Genomic DNA, 22,077 nt, shown 5'->3' with positions numbered 1-22,077 from the left:
GCCCCCCTAAGATACTGGAAGGATCCCAAAACTTCAGGAGAACACTGATTCCATTGTGACTATGGCAGCAAACAATAACACCTTGCCATGTGACAGAAGAAAAACCTAAAACTTGGATGATTAGTATCTTTGCAATTGCACTCACTTCTGCAGTGAGACCATTGAAAAACACAAATTCTGTCCAACTGATGAACTGACCAACAAATAATACAATCCATTACCTTGAACACGAGTTCTCTCAGCCTGTCAGAGTATCTCTGATGCAATAACAGAGCATAAAGAATGTCAGCATTCCCTGGTTCAAAAAGCAACAGAAATAGCTGGTCGGGGGTGGGGCTGGAATGAAGTAGGCTGAAGAGAACATCCAGAATTCCACAGAGCTACAAAATGAAGACAACCAATTAATCCATAGTTCATTCAGACATCATGCTCTGGTAGGGGAAGTTTTTTTCCTTTTATATTTTACCCTTTGTCTGCTCAATATGACTGCATTTAAAATTAGATTTTTTGACATTTTTTCTATATATAAGACACATTATCAAATTATAATTATAGCTATAAAGCAAGTTTAAGTTCTGTTGATGTCTACAAAATAGAAACCACATCATTACAACTTCTGATCAGTTAAGTTCAATGAATTTAGTTTTGTAAACCAAGAGGACTTTTCTAAAGGCAGTATTACCCATCCTATGCTCTCTGTCCTCCTTGAGGGAAAAGAACAGCTGGTAAAAATATGGCCATCTGCAGAAAATGTTGTCAAGTTTCCAGTGTGCTTCTATAACCTGCCTCAGCTCCACCTAACAGGGCAACACATCAAGTGACATTTTACTTGTGGTCTCTTTTTTTTTGCTCTCCTCTCTTCTAAGCACACAGACTTTTGAGATTTCTGAATGTCAAGAAGCAAAACCAAAGCATGCACAGCTAAAATCATTAATTTAAGCCATACTGGATACCTGCTCCTCTTCAGTGGTGGCAGCTATGTACCCAACAATGCTCTGTATTTCTTCATGTGTTCCACCTTTGCTGAGGAAATACTTGATCAGCCCATAGAGTGATGTCCGTATCGTCCTCAGGTCATCAGGAGCCAAGTCACTGTCTCTGCAGCCACTCCTGCACACCCACAGAGAGGAAAAGCAACCTAAGGGAGCTCCTTGGCACCCAACAGCAATGGGATTGTGACAGTTTTGTCCAAATTTGTGACAGTTTTCATCTATCCAGGTATCACTGCACAAGCTGTTTTTACTGAAGTCAGGCAGCTGAGTTGTAATGAACAGAATTAGATCAAACTTATCAAATCTATAAAATCCCTGCAGTGTAGACTTGTACTGACCTGGATAGGGATCAGGATTTCAGGTTTCCCCCTCCCACCCTCTAAAGGAAAAAGCAAAGTCTCTAGCCAATCTTCCTCAATGACATAACTCTATTTACATGCAGATAAAAATCACCAAGACTGAAAGCCAAAGACTGAAATTCCTAAAAAAGTCTTACTCCAAACTCTACAATGATATAAAAGAACTTAAAAATGATAAACACTCTCTCTTTTCATAATAGTCATGTCTATGACAATTTGCATTGTTGATAACAAGCCCTTAAATTTTGCAATTTTAGTAACTTTTCCAAGCATTTCCACCATCTTTGAATTAAGTTTTATAGGATCCTACCCTAAAAATTGAAGTTAAGGAAAACTAAAAAGTCAAACGGGAAAAAAAAAAAACTTAATGCCATTTTGAAAATTAAATCAGCCACCAAAAGCCAATCTGCAGTTTTATTTATTAACTTTCTCACTATAATGATGGGGGGGAAACAAGAGCCACATACAATAAATGAATTAGAAAGGGTAAAAGTCATACCCATAATAAATCCTGAGTGTGTCTAGAAGAAACTGCACACCATATTTCTTCCTGAAGAGTCTTCTGCTGTCTTTGATGATTGTAGAAAGATATTGTATATGCCCTACAACATAAAGTTTTCTGTTAGAACCTAAAGATTCACCTCAAGTGAAGAGCACTGTGTCTTTGCACAATTGCCCAAATCCAAGAGCTTACCAATTCTGAAGGGGAAGTCCCCACTGTTCCAGATACTGAAGTCAAAAAGTAAGTGTTGATACATCTGTTGCAAAAGCTGCATGTTTTTTTCCACTGAGACTTGTTCTATCAACAACTGCACAGCCATCAGTACATTCACATCCATTAAGCTGCTTGGCACCTGTCAAAAGAGCAACAGGCATTAGCCCTCAAAATACTCAGTGACCTATTAAACTTCATTTTTTCTTTAAATGAAATTCTGAGAGTCTCCTATAGGAACATCTGCTTCCATCAAAGCAATACAAGAAACACAAAACCAGTCTGGTTGAATCATCATAAAACAGTACCTATAACAAAAAAGCAGAACATGGACAAAGACAAAACACCCCATTTCATTTTGCAGATCAAGACCAACTCCTCACATGTTTTTGTTTTCAGAAACATGTGAAAGATAAGCCTGGATTAAGATCTTGAAAGACCCTCACATCTTGGCCAAAGAATGTTTCCAAGTATTCAGGACCTCATCCACAACAATCATGAGGAAAGGACCTTTCTCAAATCTGCCTACCTTCTGTAACAAGGCTCCTAGGGTGGCAACTCCATGGGAGTGAATGAGATTTTCTTGATTCACGTGGTGTCTCTGTATGAAGTGTTTTATCATCAAGATGAAAGTTGCAACAATGTTCTTCTCCAGGCGTGCTTCTGCAAAACAGAAGAGGAGCAAAAGCCTCACTCTTTAGCATTGGACCACTGCATGAAGCAGAGAAGGAAGAGTAAAATCACATGTTCCTATTCCTCACTAGTTCCTGAACTCCCCAAATCCCTTTCTGTTTGTTCCCTAGCTGTAGAAGGCTGGCTTGAGATTTTTCCAGTGTGGTCACAGTCATTCCATGCATCTCCAGAAACAAGGGACCCCAATCCTGGCTTCAGTTGCTTTAAATCTGCCTGGAGGTTGCACAAAAACTCTTTCAGCTACAATCTTTTACTTATGCTGCAGTTCTTCTCCCTCTGTAGCTGCAAACTGACACTTTCTAGCCATGACACACAAAAAATTAATAAGACAGAGAGAAAGAGAGACATTTTTTTACTCTACTCCACTATTGCAGATTTGAAACAAAAAAAATGCTCTTTTCCCTTGCAAGGTCTGATCTCCCAGTGGTGTCTGTTAAAGATCTAAGTTCATTCTCAGTATTAGTAGTTTTTAAAATTCCATTCTTAAAAATATTTTTGCCTTTTTTTGTTCCATTCATACTCAAATCCAGCTCTGTGTGGAAGAGGCAGGAGTCTGAACATTTTCCTAAGAAAATAAAAGTTTGGCTAAAGGCTAAACAACTGTGTTCTGATGCTGCAAAGCCTTTGTGTGGCTGTCTGATCCAGCACTCAAGTTGTAGGAAAGCTCCTCCTGTTGATGTAAGTAGGCTTTGCATCAAACAGTTCCTCAAAATAAGAACAAACTTTTCAGAATAGAAATTTTAAACTTATTTTTACACTAATAAAGTACATCAGTACTAGTACACTAGTAAGTACTAGTAAGTCATGAAAAGAAAACTAATGCTATTAATAATATATACCAAATACAGCTCTTTTTACACTGATTTTACATAGTGCTGATTTCTTGATATTCAGTATCCACAGCAGACATCCAGGAACAGAAAGAGCCTTTCAGCTGTCAGTACTCCAGAAAAGCCAGCACATAATAAAACTGCTTTCTGTCACTCACAGGAAGACTTAAAATCAAGCTTAAAAATTATTTAATTCCAACTTTACTTTCCTACCTGATGCCTTTGTAGATGACAACACCACCCAATCTCCCTCCACAGGAGTAACTAGTTCTGGAGGTAGAGTTTCTCCTTCAGACTTCTCAGACATCTGTTCACCAAGAAAACAGATCTGCTCCAGCAATGGAAACAGCACATTTACTCCACCAATACAGTTGATCATATCCTAAATCAAGAGAAAAAGGAGAAAAAAAATCACCATAAACAAAATTCCCTAACTTACATAACAGAATTTTACTCCAAATAGAAAGAATCTTACAGACTCAGAGATCAATCAGAATTTACAACTACACACATGGCTTCATGGCAGCTCTTGTTTGGGGAGGGGATTTTTTCATTTCCTTCCTTCTCCCCCCACATAAGCACAGGAAACTGAAGGACATAAATCCTGGAAAGACTCTTCCCTGTTTTTCAAATGTATTTAGAAGAAAACACATTTTTCTGGTTTCTAAGTTACCTTCAGCAGGCAGTAAGAAAAGATTACACACATCTCTGCTTTCATCATATCCCTGCAAGTGTTTCAACTTCAGGCAGTTAAAATAATACAATCTGGGATTTTTTTTTAAGTAACTTTGCATATACCTCAATTCTAAGCCTCTTTTTAAAATCCACATCTTCTAAGCTCCCTTCTTTCCCTGCACTCTTCATAACATGAGACTTTAAATAATCCTTCTTGTAGGAAGAGTCTAACTTATTTAAATATCAAAAGATTTCTAGAAATGATTCACAACACCACTTAGAAAAATCAGGGTCACAGCAAGCTAGCCAGAGACATTCAATTGCCCAGCTTAGTCCAAACAAAACTACTGTGTAGTAGAATTTTCAGAGCCAAAAACCCCAAATATCATGTAAACCAGTCCATCCACATGGGATATCACTTTGTCATCCCACTCCTTTTCTCCTCCTACTTTTCCAGTTGTTACTCTGCCCCATGTGCCTTTCTGATGCCCCCTCTCCAACCCACATTGATTAAGGTGAATTTAGCAGAAGTGAGCAGTTAAAGGGTGCTAAACCTCATCAATGTTTGTTAATAATTGACTCTCCTAAAATTTTTACTCAGAATATGCTTTCCCTAAACCTAGAGACAAACACTCCTCACTCAACCCTCTTTCCACAACTGGGTGAAGAGAACAAATTGCCATATTTTCAAATTATTCATCTCATAGCTAAATTAACTGAAAAGTGTCTCAACTTTCTTTACATTACTCTCCACAAGTCAGCATGTGCACAGTGTAGCTCCAACAACAATTCCTTACTGAGTAGTTTGCAAGTGCAGTTGATTGTTCCCTGGCCTTTAAAAAAACAAAAAGATAAAAAAGCAGCTAATTTGTTCATACACTTTTCCTCAAGACAAAAAAAACAAAAGATGTGGCATTCTACTGGCAACTTTTCTACACTCAGACTTTGGATTTTATTTTGTCCCTGAAGCTAAGAGCCCTCAGTCAAAGATTCTGCCTATAAAACAGAAGTGGCTGTAATCTACTCAATTTAAAAGAAATAAATCCTTATTTATGTCTCTGATTTCCTCATATACAGAGCTAAACCTGAGTTTAATTTTTAATATTAATATCTTAGTGGTCAGGGAACAAATCAGCAGACAGGTAGACAAAGGTATTATTAAGCTGGAGTCAACTTCATGGTTTCCTCCTCCTCTCCATGAACCAGCAAGTAGATGACCATTTGTTTTTTTATACAGAAGACATCTAATGGATTCATAAATGATATTTGTGTGTGGAGCACCAAGAAAGTCTAAACTACTATCACTAAATCCCAGTGGCAGTGGCTGAGTGGTAACTCTACAGCATAAAGTCAGATTTGAACTGTCACTGGCACGAGACTAAAGAATTAACTGACTGACCAGAAGGACATAAGGACCCTATATATGTTTTTTAACAAAACAGAAAGAACCAAAACCAAAATATGGAACAGTTTTGCTGTAATAGGATGTTTGAGCAGGAGACTATAAACAGGTTTAGCCAGGAAATGATAAAGCTCCAGTGCTAGTGTAGCAGTTGTGCTCTGATTATAACTGCTGGCAGAAGTTAAAGATGATTTGCACAGTCCATAAGAATCAGAAATCCCAATGTAGCCAACAAGAAGGAAAAACATGTAAGAATCAGAAATCCCAATGTAGCCAAGAAAGAAAAACATTGAACAACTAGCATACAGCAGAGACAGAGTAAGGTGTAATACTTTAGTGAAGATTTGGTGTTTTCTCTGAAGTGAGGCTTTTGGACAGTGAGATAATCTAGTCCTGTCAAACTCAAACCAAAAGTAACTTAGATTAGTTAGATTAAACTAAAAAAAATGCTAGATTGTGAGGCTTTTGGACAGTGAGATAATCTAGTCCTGTCAAACTCAAACCAAAAGTAACTTAGATTAGATTAAAAAACTGCTAGATTCTTGGAATATTTTTACTCCACACTTTGTTTTCTGCTGAAGTCAGTCTGCAATTCAATAACACATAGCAAAAGACACAAGTGTTAGCCCTACTAACATTAATCCAATTCAGAGTTTAAGACTGTAAGAAACCCACAACAGAATCCCCTAGAGATGATAAAATCTTTTCAATATACAGCATGCATTGAAAGGATTATGAAAATAGTCAGCTGCCACAAAATACCTCAATGCATTATCTACAGCATTAAGAGTAGTAGCCCTTGTAAATTCTCAACAAACTTCATGTCACACTACTCCAGCTACCCCATTAACCTATTCATCCTCATTACAAAAACATGCTGTATCTGCTAAATGTCATTTGCCTTAGGGTCTCTTCCAGCATCCCAAAAGTTAGGTGAACATAGACAACCACTGTCAGATTTACATCAGGTTCTGCTTCTTCAGTGTGTGTTTACCTTGATGTCCCAGTTTACCACTTTGTTTCCAGTTAGTCTTCCATGTAGGAGATTTGCAGACAGGTCCAGACAGATTGGGTTTCTGCAGGCCTGTGAAAGAGAATGAAGAAGCTACAAGATCATTTAGGAAATAAGTCAGGTCCTTGAACATGTAAGATTCATAATATGTTTCAGGATGTTAGTGCCATTGTGTTGATATTAAAGTATTTAAGCAATTAGGACCCCTGGGAACATCATATATGTTATTAGAATTCACATTCACAATGATACAAGATCATTCTGTCCTTTTCCCAAATGAGAATCAAAGTGGTAGGGGCTGGAAGGGACCTCTGGAGATCATCTCCTCCAACCCCACTGCTGAAACAGGTTTACCCAAAGCAGCTGGTACAGGGTCACAGCCAGGTGGGCTTTGAGTTTCCAGTGAAGGAGACTCCACAGCCTCTCTGGGCAGCCTGTTCCAGTGCTCTGTCACCCTCACAGGAAAGTTGTTCCTGCTGTTGAGGTGGAATTTCCTGTGTTCACTTGGCCCTGCTGCCCCTTGGTCCTGTCACTGGCCACTGCTGAGCAGCAACTGGGCTCCATGGACTGGGATCCCAAGGGCTGGTTTTATCTACAGCCTGAAGCAAGGAGGGCATTCAGTGACTCTGCCTTGCTGCATCCTCTGCCACCAGGGCTCCCACCCCACTCAGCAGTGGCTCCACATTTTCCCTACTCTTCCTTTTGCTACTGAGATACTTGAAGAAGCCATTCTTGTTGTCTTTAAATCCTTGGCCAGCTTTAACTCCAAGAGTCCCTTGGCCTTCCTACTAGACAAAACCAAACCTACTATCTCCACACAAGACTACAGTTTAAGAAAGCTCTCACTGCTCCTTATCTTCCCAGCACAACTACAGCATAAAGATGGCAAGCTTATCTCTTCTATGAAACAGCAAGAATAAAAAAAACACCTAGAACATACTCTGAAATTGCTGTAATTGAAGAGAAATTATGTGTTGTGTGATACCTTTGGTGTATAATGAAGCAGCACTTTACTGGGGAGATCTGCTACTTCAGCCTCTTGAGACTTCCATGGAGTTAAACAGTTTGGACCTATTAAAAAAACCCCAAAATTACATGTTTAAGAATCCACTGGATATTCATGTTGACCTGCACAGATTTTATACTACTATATTTTGTTAAAACAACAAACAGCACACTCTGAACTATACTTATTTTAGACATGATTTGAAGTAGACTGATTAAAATCAATCAAATCACTCATTCTATAGGGTCTGCTTAAAAAGAAATACATTCTGGATAAAAGCTAAACTATACAAAGGGGTTTTTTAATACATTCAAACAGCTCTAATATTTCTGTCTTAACAAATATCTATCACATATTTGTCACCAACATCTCTGTGATGAAGCCCAAACATCCAGAAAATAAGGCATCTTCAAGACAGTTTTTGTTTATACAAAAACTTTTAGTTTTTAAAACTTTTAGTTTTAGTTTAGTTATACAAAATATTTCCTTTAAATGCTGGAAGTGTTTTTATGCTAAACTCTAGCTGCTTCAAGTCATTAACTTGAAGTCATGTTATTAAGTCATCAAAGTGTTAAGTTATTAAGTCATGAACTTAATAACTTAACACTTTGAACTGTAAGACATAGCTAATCAAATTTTTTTTTTTTAATGACCCCATAATTATTAATTGATTCTTGTGGAAAAATCCTCAAATCTAAATCCCCTTTAAGTGGCCTATCAAAACAGAGTCTCAACTGTAACATGTTAGCAAACAGTAGCAAAAATCTAGAACTTACAAATGAAAATACTACTTAACATCTTGATTTTGGCAAGTCTGTACATACAACAGATGAGCTTAAACATAGTATTTTAAATAAAATTTCATAAAATACTTATCATCCCCCTTTTTGTTATAAAGGCCTCTCACTTAGGCCAGTTCTGCAATCCTTCTCACTTAGGCCAGCTCTGCAATCCTTCTGGATTGTAACTTCTTCATTATGTGTCTATGTAGAGCAAAACTCAGTGGAATCTTATCCATAACTCATCCTTTTTATTCCAGTAAAACCAGTACAACCCCCACTTACCTGCTAAATACAATGCTTTCACCTGAGGAGGCTGCAGTGCTTCATGAAAGATGATAACTGATCCAAGCTGGCCCTCCAAAGATGTTGGGCATCCCCACTCACTGTCCTGAGTCCCTGCTGAGATCATCTTGGTGATGAGCTCTGGTTTTCCAAGCATCCCTCCCCAGCCTCCTGTAGAGAGAATCCCCCCAAGGGATGTCCTATGTGGCAGGATGGGGGAGGAGAAGGGAGGATCTGGTATCTGAGATGGAGGAGGAGTTGTTGTTCTCTGCCCAGCTGAACCAATGCAGCAAGAAGTAAAAGACTGGAGAGGCATGCATGAAAGAGAGAAAGAAAAAAACACATAGTGTAAATCTTACCTTTTTTTCACAGTTTACACAGGAAATCTGAACACTATCTCTGGCAAACCTGAACTAAATAAATTAAACCAAAGCAACAAGTTCTAGCATGCCAAAGAAAGAGTGGAGACTTTCCACAACAGCAGAGTGCCCCTTCTCCAAGGGCAATTTGGTCACCTCACCTCAGCCAGGAAGGATGGTGCTCCAGGTACCCTGGTAAACACTCTTCTGGATTATATTCCAAAATAGTAGCCCAGCATATCTGCTACTGTGTGCTTCCACTGTGTCACTCCACTCCAAGAGGTGACCTCATGGGAAGCTTACTTGCCCTGCTTGTAGCTACCTTGATGTTTCTAGTGCTTATTCTACAGATAAGACTCTGGATTTTGGCCTATCTTATAATTTCCACTGCATTTACTCTTATTTTGTAAGTGTTATACTGATTTTACTATGACTGTGTTCAATTTAAGTGTTTGGTCAACATATTTAACAAATATCAAACCAGGACTTAGGAGAGACAGAAGAGTGTTCACTGTTGTAGTCCAGCTTGAAATGGATTTGTTCCACAATAAGAATGGACAATGCTTACAATGAAAACTTAACATAACATGTACTCATTTTGATGGCTATTTTAGTGCTATTTTAGGCTAAATGTGCACAGATTTGAAATGCTTAGATTAACTGTGTGTAAAGTGTTCATCCTTACACGAAGCAGGTATAAGATGAGCACATTAAGAGAATATACAGAAAAGACAAGTGAAAAAAAGTTACTTCTGAAAATAACAGGGGATATTCCTCACTGTGCACTGCCCCACTGGCAAAGCTGCTATTTATTACCATTTACCCAAATTATGTCAGTGTGCTCAGGTAATTATTCTGAGGAAAACCCCACTATCTAATCAAGGTTTTGTTTTTAAAACTGAGATAGATAAACAAGCATTAATGGTTAGTTATACTCCAAGATGATACTCTGGACATGGTCCAAATTTGAACAGAAGCTTACTAGCAATAGATGAAGAAGTCTTAAACTCCTACACAATTTCCAAATTCAAAAAGCCATCTATGTTTTCACTGTTCTGTGAGAGCTCATGACAAGAGGGGTATGAGTCAGAAGGTGGAACTTACTTCATTCATGGCAGGGAATCGAAGAGGGGCAGAGACCTTCTGCTGCCCATTGACATAGATGTACACAAGGCTCTGACCAAAGGGCCTCTTCCCAGGCATGTGAACAATAGTTATGTTGTGCTGGTTAAGCAATAGGAAATAATTAAGTCATTAAAAAGCAGTCAAATGACCTTATGGAAATATTTAACTTCAGTTCTACCAATCTGGTGAGGAAACCACTTAAGGAAATGCATCCAACACCCCAAGAAGATGATAAGACCACCTATCAGCTGCTTCCATTTTGAAGTATTTACATGTAAACTGGTTTTTCAAGGGAAAGAAATACAACTTCTTCCTGCTAACACACAATCCTTAGGTATGAGAATAGCAAAAAGCAGAGCAGAAACACAGTAGCACATTTTATTCATTCACAAGTCACCTTAGCTTGTTATAATTTAATATTTAAAAACTCTGCATGTTAAAAAAATCTCTAAGCACAATGCTGTAACCAGCTTATCAAGAAGAAATGCCTAAAAACAGAGGCCTAATTTAGCTCAGTCACTGAGCTATGTGGAAACTCCTTGTGTTGAGACTAGATCTGTTCTTACAGAATTATTTAAACATGATAAAATAAATCATCTGTAAAACAACCAAAAAAAGAGAACTTTGACTTCTGAGCTAACAGTAGTATCCCAAACAAAGTGTTTTTCAGGATCTCATCTTACCCAGAGAGAGTCAAAGAAGCAATGGTCAGGAAGCATCACTGTTGCATATTCTCTCTTTGTGCAAACTGCAACCACCAGCACCCCAGAGTATGTGATAAATGCCTCAAAACCCATGCCACTGCCTGTAAAAAAGCTACAGAAAGACAACAGAACACACAATCAAGGACTGACTTCATCAAAACTGCTGAAAAATCACCCACCAGTACGTTCATTAAGGAGAGAACCAACTGAAGCTGTTTGTGGCTGGTTCAATATTTACTCATTGAGTGGCTGTTAACTCTTGCTCCAAAAAAACCCCAAGATGAAAAGCTGCCTCAAGGATGGAGCCCCAAGGCACAGGGTGTGTGGGTCAAACACCACCTCAGTCCCAACAAGCAGTGCTTCAGTCTGACCCACACAGCTTAAGGTGGCTCTGCTGCTAAGTCCTGCCTGCTGCAGTCTCTGGAAGCCACAATGTTATGACAAAGAGGAGACTGGCCCACAACCTGGGCTGCTTTTTATCAGCTCAGTTCTGCATCCAGATTCATACTGCTACAGTCAGTAAACAGGTTTTCTCCAGTTTTCCCTTGCTTCACATCACAGCATCACCTACAGACATTTCTTTTAGACCAAAACAGCACCTGGAAGAACTCTTCTAGAAAATGCAGAAAGTTCCATTTTTAATTTCATAGAAAAATCTGCATTAAAACTGTTTTAATGAGACACTAAGTGTCATCTGTGATTCTTTTTTATCCCTGATTATCCATCAGCAAGAACCTTAGTGCAAATTGTAAATGTAGTCATTCTTACACATCTTATTTCCCTCACACAATGAAGGAAATGTCAGCAGCTCTAAATAAGCTCTGTGAGCACAGATTTGCTCTGAGCTTTCCTTTTTGAATACCAAGAATTATATAAATGGTGAACAGGTGTCAAAACCAGCTCTGCACTTCTGGGCACCACTATTCCAAGTGGATGCATCAACTATTCTACTATTAAATACCTGCATCTCTCAGTACAAACCACAAATAGACACACAGAGCATGAATATTATGGACCATCTCAACAGACATAAGATAGCAGCTAGATCAACTTTTCATCATTTGACTTGTGTGCTTAACATCTCAAGCTGAAAGTAGAATTTTAAATGTTTCCTCTTTTCCCTATGAATTTCAGCACTGCTGTTTCAGCTTCCCAGAACTAGAATAATGTCTTCCAAACTGTATGTAAAATGACAGAAAATCAGTCAGCTATTGGCACATCATGACCCTGAAATCCAATCACAGTTTTAACATTTTAGTGCAATTCCACCCTAGTTTTCTGGAAGTGCAGTCTACACTTTTGTTTCTTTTAAAAGTCTTTTTTTTAGAAAGTCTTTTCTGGAAGTACAGGGATGCACTGAAAACTCTGGAAACAGTGTTGTGACAGGCTCCTTAGGTGACACCCTTCACCAGGGCTGTGCTATGCAACCAGACAGGGCAGCCACAGCAATCCAAGGGCTCTCCACCTGCCACCACAGCTACTAATATTCAAAAGCTAACACACTAAGGCACAGGGGGTTGGAAAATACTAAGTCTAGCATGAATAGAATTCCATTCTTCAACATTTCCCCCAAAACCCATTTTGCATTTTGCTTGCTGCTGAATGTCAGCAGCCAGAAAGTTGTTATACCCAGAACCATCCATGCCAAGTGTCTGATTTAAGCAAATGAAGGTGTCCTTTCCATTGTGCTCTTACAGCAGATTTCATTACCTCCCTTCACAGGGAGCAGTGGGAAGTTCTGGTTTGGAGTGGAGGCTTTTAGAGGTTGATTTTTAAGTGTTGTTTTCTGCCTGTTGAAGCTGTGAACCTGAACACCATTTGGAGTTGGGGATGTGGAAACTGTAGAGCAGAAAGCATTAGAACTGACCAACCACATGCTTATTTCTGTCACACAGCCTGGCTCTGGTGACAGAACAAAGTGCTCCCTTCCACAAACGAAGCCCTAGATGCTGCATTCTATGAAGATAAGCAGAAGTACCACATGCCACAGGGAACAGATGGCCTAGATTTGTGCTGGTGAAGTATTAGAGTAACTATACCTATAGAGTTGCTTCCTCTTGCCACTTTTGCTGGTCGTGCTAGGATCCACCTGGTCCTGGTCAAGGCAGAGCCAAGCATTGAAAGAAAATGCAGAGCCTGGCCACTTATGAATTGATGGAACAGCAATTCCAGCCATGCTGTGGGACAAGTTGAAGTACTGCAAGGCACTAGCCATGCCCTGCTTCCTGGCCATTGCCAGAATAGCTCTCATCACTGGAACAACATAAGGGTGAGCTTGGTTTGGCTCCTCGGTCCTCAGGAGCCGTAGGAGTTGAAGGAGTTCTTCTGAGCCCATGGACTGGCTCCCCAAAGAGCCCAGGAGGGCAATGAGGTTCTCTGCACAAGAGCAGTGGAGAGCAGAGTGGGAGTTTAGTGCCTCAATGATGCAGATGACCATGTTGGCATTGACACACGTGGCACGACTCTGGCTGTTAATGCAGCAGATTCGCTTCAGCCAGTTGGAGATGAAAATCTGCAGCTCGTGTGATTCTAGTTCTGGAAGCCACTGGATAAGCAGCAACAAGGGCTGGACATTGCTAATGCCTAGTATCCCAACAGCCATGTGGTCCCCTTCAACAGCCTGAAAAACAGCAGAGGACTCAGACATGAAAGACAATAAAACATGGGCAGAAGTAGTGTTGAGAAGGTGCAGGCAGCTCAGCATTCACAGCAAGCACATCTCACCATGTTCATGAGTTCTTCCAGCAGCTCCCGTGAGGGCTGACCCAGTGATTTGAGTACCTCATGCATGTGTGCATAGCCAATCCTCTCCTTGAAGACCTCCTAAGGAGACAAATCCCAGTCTCACTGACAAATAAAAGGGACAAAAATTGCTCTCCTACTGCAGCAGGTTCTAATTTAACACAATAATTAGACACAAAGTGATTAGAAAGCAAGGAAACATTTTACAGGCTAGAAAACTCTTTTTCATGGTATGTCCACTAGGCTACCTGGATCTCACTGCAGCATGCAGATAAACAAACAAAAGATCAAAGTTATCTTTTATTAATTACCTCTACAAGAGCATAATTGCTTTGGTATCATCAAAATGCTAATTCTGTCACAAAAGACTAATGGCTTCATTTTTTTAACACAAACTATAGCATGAGATGAAATTACTACACTGAGAATTTGAATCATTCAAATACTAATTTTTGAGTGACTTTCCTAGACCAGCCTGATGAAAGACCACCCATCCTAAACACTTCAAAAGAATTTAAAAAGCATTCCAAGTTTTTCTGAAAACTTATAGGAAGAAAAAAAAAGGCACCAAACAGCAAGAGACAATCAAAATCCTCACTGTAGTGTCCATTCATGGTTTAGTCAGCAAGCAGTTATCACATCACACAGAAATGATACTCCTCTCCCAGCTGTATTCTGCACTGAGACCTTTTCTTTTTGTCAAAGGATGAAACTCTTAGCAGAAGTGGGATGATTGCTTAGGTAAATATGGAAAGAAATACCTCTGCTGCAGTGGAAGTAGAATTTCAGGCTTTACTGACCCTTTGGGAACCACAGCCTGTCCCCACCTCCAGCATACAACTCCTCCCACTCATTCCAGAGGCAGGAGAGTGATGTGCTGGAGGAGTAGAACTGTCCCTGTCATCTCTCACTCAGACTGCAGTGCAAGCAGCACCCAAATCAGATGACTCCTGCTCCTCCTTCAGCCTCCATGGTACAGACACATTGCTTTCCCTGTGCCAAGACTAGGGAATTGCTCAGTCCCAGAGAGAATCTAATGAACTTGGCAACCTACAAATAAATACACTCTTTTTCTGTGGGCTTAGCTTCCAGTTAGATTCCCAAACTAACCACAACCTATTTATTTATCAAACCACAAGAATAACTAGAAAGGAAGGGCAGGGGAACAACAAACCCACAATTTGGACAGCAATAGCACCCAGGGTCAGTTTGTAAGCCATGATAAAACTACAACACAAACTTTGCTGATACCCATGAATTCTACCCCACATATCCATGGGACAAGCAATGATGTACTTCCTTTACAAAGGTTCCAGCTGCTAACACTGTGATCTTCCAATTTTGATAGAAAGATGCCTTAATGTCCAGCTATTAGACACCTATAAAAAGATAAAGGATAAGGGATGCTTATAGGTCACTTTTGATAGAAAGATGCCTTAATGTCCAGCTATTAGACACCTATAAAAAGATAAAGGATAAGGGATGCTAATCAGCTACTCCTATCTGGCAGGAATGAGTGACCACAACCTGCCCATCTTCATTATCAAGATACTCAGATAAAAAACTTCACTGGAAACAAGATCTGGAAGCCTACTGCAGACTTCTGCATCTATACTGTTACCTTAGCAGCTGGAGACTTGTGCATGACTGCTGTGAGGGCTTGAATGGTTGATACTGCCAGGCTGTCTAGGTGGCCCTGGAACACCTGGAAGTAGCAGGTACAGAAGTTATAGACAAATGCACAAAGAGAGTTCAGCTCCAAGATCTATATTGTGCCCTCCTGCCAGGAGGGAAACCAAGGGTTTGCTAACATGCCTCAAAAATCATCTCCCCACCAGACAAGGCTTCAGAACCTCAGAGCCTACAAGGAGTTACAGAACAGGACACGACCAGCCACGTGCTTCAAGAGGAGAGACAGGTTCACAACAGGCACTTCAGATAGTCTGGTGGACAAACACGTGTCCCTCATGCGGCTAATGGACAACCTCAAGAGGGAGGGAGGAAAACACACCAGGAAAGCTCACAGTGTGTGTGTGTGTGTGTGTGGGTGGGTGCTGCTGGACAAGCAGGCACCTGCAGTTCACATCAAGTGTTCCCTTTTCCACCCAAGTCCTGACACCCCAATGCAACACACACACACAAATAAGAGATCAGCCACAGCAGTACAGTGAGGTGGTTTCCTCGCCCAGAGCCTCACTGCACTGATTGACATCTCTTTTCCCAATTTAAGTCATCTTTTGATTTGTTTGGGGTTTTTTTTCCCCTGCTATTTCTTGTTTATATTGATATTTCTATGGTGGTTTAAAGGACAAAAACATTGGAGCACTATTTTGCATCCATCAGTGAACCTAATTAGCAAAGCTGTGCCAACAAACATACTCTGTGTCATCATCTCTGAATTGTTATAGGTATATCAGATCATGTTTTGAAAGGGAAATGTCAAGAATCAGAGGACTTGTGTTAGATTTGAAGGAACATTTCCATGCAGTTAGACTGTTGCACTGTGTTTCTAAAAAAGCCAAAGCTATTGGTTAGAATCACAACTGGTAGATTATCATACCCTGTGTTTAACACTTCTTTACACTTTTCATCAGAACAAATAATTCTACCACAAAATTAATACAACAACCATTTGCATTTGAAACATTGCACAAGACTGAGAAAAATCAAAGCAACAGGCTATTCCTACCTCCCTGATTCAGCCTGTCCATTGCTTTGTGAACATCTACTCTTGATTACAAGCAAAGAATCAGAACATGAAATACAAACTATTCAGATTCACAAACAAGGCCCCAGAATCCAAAACACCACAGTGCTGAAGACAAAGAAGCAAAAAAGAGGAGAGGAAGGAGAAAGAGAAAAAAAAAAATCACCACCAGGCTGATAGAATTTATTTGTATTCTATTCATGTACTTCACCTTTTCCTTAAAGAAGCATAATGGAGGCTCAAGCTATTACAAATATTGGCAATTTGAAGGAGATTAATAAAACTGAGGTTAAATTATATCTGTTATTTAAAAAAAAAAAATCTTTTCCAGAGGTAGGAAATAGTGTGCAGCAACAGAAGTTCACCTTGCTGCAGGAGGCTTGTAGAGGGTGGTTAAGGTGAAGCACAGAAATCAATTTTCCTGTGATTGTGTCTTGACTTGGACTGAAGCAAAATACAGGTTAGGTAGGTACCTGGTCCTCATTCATTTCTGTCAGTAATTTGTTGGCAAGGTCTTTCTCACTCTTGTCTGCCACTTTATTGTTAGCATTTAAAAATAGCTGTTAGAAACAGAGACAAGAATAATGGGAATAATTGCATTAAACAGTCAAACCTGTGGGGGCTGCCTTGGATTTGTATTTTACATAAAAAAAATGACTTCTCACACCAGGAAGATGCTGTTCTCCACAAACATTAGCCTTCTGTTAATTCTTGCAATACCAGAAATTATATTGTATTTTTGCTTTTTTACTCTTCCAAGGACTAAATGAAAATATGCAATCACTGAAATAAGGAAATATGTGTCTCTGGGATCTTACTGACCACTGCCTCAGCAAATGTGATTTCATTTACAACATACAACCTGACAGGAAGGTGTCAGGAAATCTACTTGCAACAAATGAAGACAACAGTGGGGCATTAGCAAAGAAACAGATACAGATGTTTCACCATTTTCCACTTATGTTGCCATCCTAGGTGAAGGCTGAAGATACCTAGAGAGAATATTTTAATCTTCCAACAGCAACAGCAGCAGAGTTTCTGGAGCACACAGACTTTAAGACAGGAAGAAGGGTAAAACATCTCAGGACTAAAATTTACTTCCTTTTGTTTCTAGATTCTATTGAGGTGTTAGAAAAATTCCTGATCAAAATGTTTTAAAAGTTCCTTAAAATCAAAAAAAAAGCAACAACACTTTCCTTTAGTGAGTAAAAACTGAGCATTTTTTTTTTCCCCCTGAAACATTTTGTTTCATTATCTGTTATGTAGTCTCTCTGAAGAGGAACAACCTGAGAAATCAACTTCCATAAGTAAGGGCAAACAGAAGGACAACATCCAAGATATCACTTTGATAACATAGGTATGAAAGCACAGAGTTAAACACAAGTCACTTTGAAAGGTACATTACACTCCAGATCACTTCACACTACAGAATAACTATGATATGCCTCAGAGGATTGTAACATTAACAAGTGGAAATAAGAACATTAAACAGAAGCAAAGGTAGACATGCAAAAAAAGAAAAAAATATGAAATTTTTCACAAGGTTAAGTCAATTCTGATAATGCACATAAAATGGTAATGTAGATTTTTATTACAGTGTCCACAGGGTTTTAATTCTTCCATTTAAAAAGCTGCTCAAAGAAATCTTTTTAAACTACTCATACTACTAGCAGTGCTTTGTTCAAAGCCTGACCTCCAAGAAAGTTTAGTAGGTTAGAAAAGATTCAGGACAGATAAAGCAGCTTGTTAAATGACTCTCAGCACAGAGTAAGCCTGATAACTCTAAAGCAGACTACCTCTTTCCACAAGTCAAGCAAAAAGCAGCCCTGAGATCAAAACTGAACAGTTTTGAACAGCTTCCATGCACACCTCTAACCCTGGAGCAGAGCTAAGGGCAGAGAGTCTGCCTAGAAGCCTTAAAACAAGCAAATAAGGAAAAAAAGTTTACATTTTAGAAGGCTGTTGAACTGCAAATGACTAGGAAGCATGACTAGAAATATGACCTATAATATCCCAAGTGTTTTGGGATATCTATAGCAGAAATAATGGTATGGGTTTTCTTTCTGCCTTCTTTCCATGGAAACCTTTTACACTTCAAATTTGGTGAAGATCCAACAGCCCCCTTGAGTTTCAGACTCTTCTGCTATCTGCAGGGTTGCAGAACACACTTTAGACAGCTCTCTGGTGAATCCAGTACCAAGATTTTCAAAGGCAAAGAAAACTTCAAATTTGGTGAAGATCCAACAGCCCCCTGAGTTTCAGACTCTTCTGCTATCTGCAGGGTTGCCTTGACACAGCTCTTTGGTGAATCCAGCACCAAGATTTTCAAAGCCAAAGAAAAAAGAACTAGAAATAGGGTCTTTAACACCAGCTAATAAGGAGAAATCCTAATTCCATGGCTAAATTCATCATTTGGCTTTGAAAAAGAACAGAGTACAGTGGATACAGCATCCTGGAAAATACAAATGCACAACACATTGCCAGCCTCCACCCCCTCCACATCCTTGGGGGGATTTTGACAGTGAAAGGTTAAAAAAAAACCACTATGCAGCAAACTGTACTGTCACCCCATCAATTCCAGTCATACCTGAGACTATCACAAGAAAAAATCCTCCAAGATCATATCTTAAAACAGGCAAAAAAGGAGTATGCTGCAAAAATAGAGTAGCTGTTCCTGCTGTCCTTAATTCCACCAACTTGTTTATATGAGAGTAAGAACATAGCTAGAGGCTCCACAAACAGGTAAACATCACACTGCTTGATGACTCAAGAAGAAACTAGAAAAGAGATTTCTTAGAAGGTCCAAGGCCAGTACAAAAAGAGGCAGAGATTCCCAGGGGAGGAGAATGGAAAACTCAAACAGGAGGAGATGAAAAAACCCCAACCCTAACACAATTCAAAACACCAGGTCAGCTGATATTCTGCCACTGAGTGTAACTACAGTTAAAACATATTAAAAAAATAAATGTTTGCCTCATATCACTGCACTGAAATATGTTCTGATCCAGAATCTAAAGGGATTTGAATTATGCTGCAGGTAGCATTCAATTATCTAGCATCAGAAGAGCTCAAAATAGCTATGCCACCAACATAGCACAAAAAAAGAGGAATAAAATACTCCAGAGTCACATTATATCCATGTTATTTTGCACAGGAGAAAAATGAAATCTAGAAAGCAACCCCTGGAAGACTCCAGCTTGCAAGTTATGACCATCTAGGATTGAGATGAAAACATTTATGTAAACACCAAATCCTGTGTAGAAGGAGAAGAACAATATGTGACAGCTTGAATTCATGTTTTATGTCAGCTACACAAGACTCAAATATCTTGAAACACTTGAAAAACCCTTGCTGGTGTGCCTTTGTCAATGGCAAAATCTACCTGTGCAATCAGAATTCAGACCATTCCCTGGCAGCATTTGAAAGTGACTTCCTAGAAACTCAGTGACACAATATTTAAATTAAGAAAAAAAATAATGAAGGGGATTGATTCCAAACCTTGAAAGATTTTAGACACTGAGTGGAGCCTGTAAAGGTATTTTGCTCAAGACTCAAAATAAGCATTCATTGCTTTAACCACCAGGCAGAAAAAAAATCTACTTCATTAGGAATAAAAACAGAGTTTAGAGCAACTTGGACCTTTCAGATCTTTTCATGGCATTAGTGGCTCTAAGCAATCCTAAATTACACTTCCAGTATGTAGACACTACAAAACTGCATCTTATTCAGAAGGAAGATACAAAGGTATTTAATATACCTGCCATATTACAAGACAGGTTTTGTTAAAAATATGCTGATAAGGGAAATTTTACCTTGCAGTTCTGCAACAGTCGAATGAGGTGCTCAAAGCAGTTACTGTTCAGGAAAATTGCCTGCAGAACAGGCCTGTCTGTGCAGTCTAACATGGCTGTGATGGTATCTACAAAATTAAAACAGAACTGGCATCAAAGACAAAACACTTCCCAAACCCATCAAGCATTTCTTCTGCACATCACATGATCAACACATGGGGGGGGGGGAATAATCGTACAACAAATTATATGCTGTAAATTCTTTGATCAATAATGATGTGGATTTTAAGCAGAGAGCACTAGGCCTAAAGCTAAACATTTTGATGCTGTATAAATTATCACATAACCTACCATATGCAGAGTCAGATTCAGCTGCTGATTATCTCTGATTGCTTTGGGGCTCTGTTTAAAGTCGTTGCCATTTATGAGTACATAAGCAGCACACCTTTTATTAAGCCACACATTTGTTTCCTCATCAAGCAATTACTCTGCATTCTACAGCAGCCTTCTGCTGTAAGCATTCTTCCTCACCTCAATACCATCCCTCTGTTTTCTTGGAAGTTTGGGAAAGAAACACCTTTATTTACATTTCCCATACTGAACATCAAAGTGGAAAAACCTCCAAATCCTGAATTCTTCCTCAATAACTGAAACCCACCTGCTTCAGACCATCAGTTTTGGCCATAATGCCATTTGAAAACAGACTCTATTGTGGGTATTTTATTACAAACCCATCTGATTCTGCAGGTACTGAGGTGCTGATGTATTAAGGTGTCAGCTGTTATGTAGAACAAAGGGTTTATTTTAATGAGGTTTATTTTACTGGGGACTGGCAGCTCCAGAACCTCAACACTGGTTAAATGGCAGCAATTCAATGGGGTTTTTTTCCAGGTTTTTGAAATTTTTCCATTGTTTAGCCAAGCAAGCATGGTTCAATCATTCTTTGTGTTGGGGTTATTATCAAGAGATATTTAAAGGAACTGCACAGTTGGGTACTCACTCAGCATCTGGATCTGCAGGGCTATGAACCTGCTCTCCCACTGCCTGCACCGCCTTGGATTAGGCAAAGCTGAATGGTCTGAATTGAGCAACTTGAAATAGTTCTCCAGGATTGTGCTGGTCTCCACTTGTCGCTGGTCAGAACTGCTGGTTAGAAGGATATGGACAACTTCTGTCAGGCACTTGAGAGTCAGCTCTGCCTTCCTGCTCACTTCCTCAGGGTTCCTGTCATCCCAGTTGTCACAGTCTGCTAAAACACGCATCAAGACTTCCATGGTGGCAGGAGATACTGCTTGAAGAGCATTCCTCTGAAACCCATGGGGGGAAAAAAGGAAAGGAAAAAGAATAACAAATAGATAAATAAATAAATTCAAACCTCTTTGAAACAGCAGTTTCTAGCTGAGCTCTCTGAATCATGCCACATGCATTATTATGCCTGGTAGTGCCCTGTAATTGTTAAATATGAAACATCCTGCTTGGATTAGATTGATGGCTACAGATGAAATGCTTCTCATCTTGTCCATTTAACCAGGTTTTCTGTTCCAAGAATGCTTCTCATCTTGTCCATTTAACCAGTTTTTCTTTTTCCAAGAGAATGCTTACAGGGAAAAGGAAGCCATTTAGATGCATGCTGTAAAGTAAGGTAGCCCTGATAAACTGACTTGATCCCTAGAACAAACCCCCACCCTGATGTGCTGGCCAAGGCTTCAACACTGCAGACTTGATCTGGGCTGGCTGAGGGTGGTTCTGACCACCAGACCTGCTCTGATAACCCTGCTCAGGTACAGTGAGTCTGCACCTTTGCCAGTGATGCCAACTGCCTTTCCTGGTGGAGCATGCCTGGCTCTGCTGCTCCCTGACCACATTTGAAACCACTCTCTCTTCTGGATCATCCACAGGAACAT

The 22,077-nt window shown here is 39.6% G+C and overlaps 1 protein-coding gene across 1 annotated transcript; it reads right to left on the bottom strand.

Annotated features, from left to right (window-relative positions):
• Positions 1 to 145: 145 nt before the first annotated feature.
• On the bottom strand, positions 146 to 21,492 carry LOC103778418 (neurobeachin-like protein 1; the record flags this gene model as incomplete). The annotated part of the gene is made up of 17 exons (XM_008946006.1): positions 146 to 380; positions 954 to 1,107; positions 1,851 to 1,953; positions 2,046 to 2,205; positions 2,593 to 2,726; positions 3,800 to 3,968; positions 6,658 to 6,747; positions 7,661 to 7,746; positions 8,746 to 9,049; positions 10,209 to 10,328; positions 10,913 to 11,045; positions 12,973 to 13,553; positions 13,658 to 13,756; positions 15,297 to 15,380; positions 16,856 to 16,942; positions 20,195 to 20,301; positions 21,174 to 21,492. Coding segments are annotated over 17 exons (2,965 nt in total), but the record flags the coding sequence as incomplete, so codon positions are not given.
• Positions 21,493 to 22,077: the final 585 nt, after the last annotated feature.

This window comes from Merops nubicus, unplaced genomic scaffold, assembly GCF_000691845.1.
Source record: "Merops nubicus isolate BGI_N331 unplaced genomic scaffold, ASM69184v1 scaffold14068, whole genome shotgun sequence".
NCBI classification, from domain to species: Eukaryota; Metazoa; Chordata; class Aves; order Coraciiformes; family Meropidae; genus Merops; species Merops nubicus.
The sequence above is the reverse complement of the archived record's forward strand: the minus strand, read 5'-3'. Positions and strand labels throughout refer to the sequence as shown.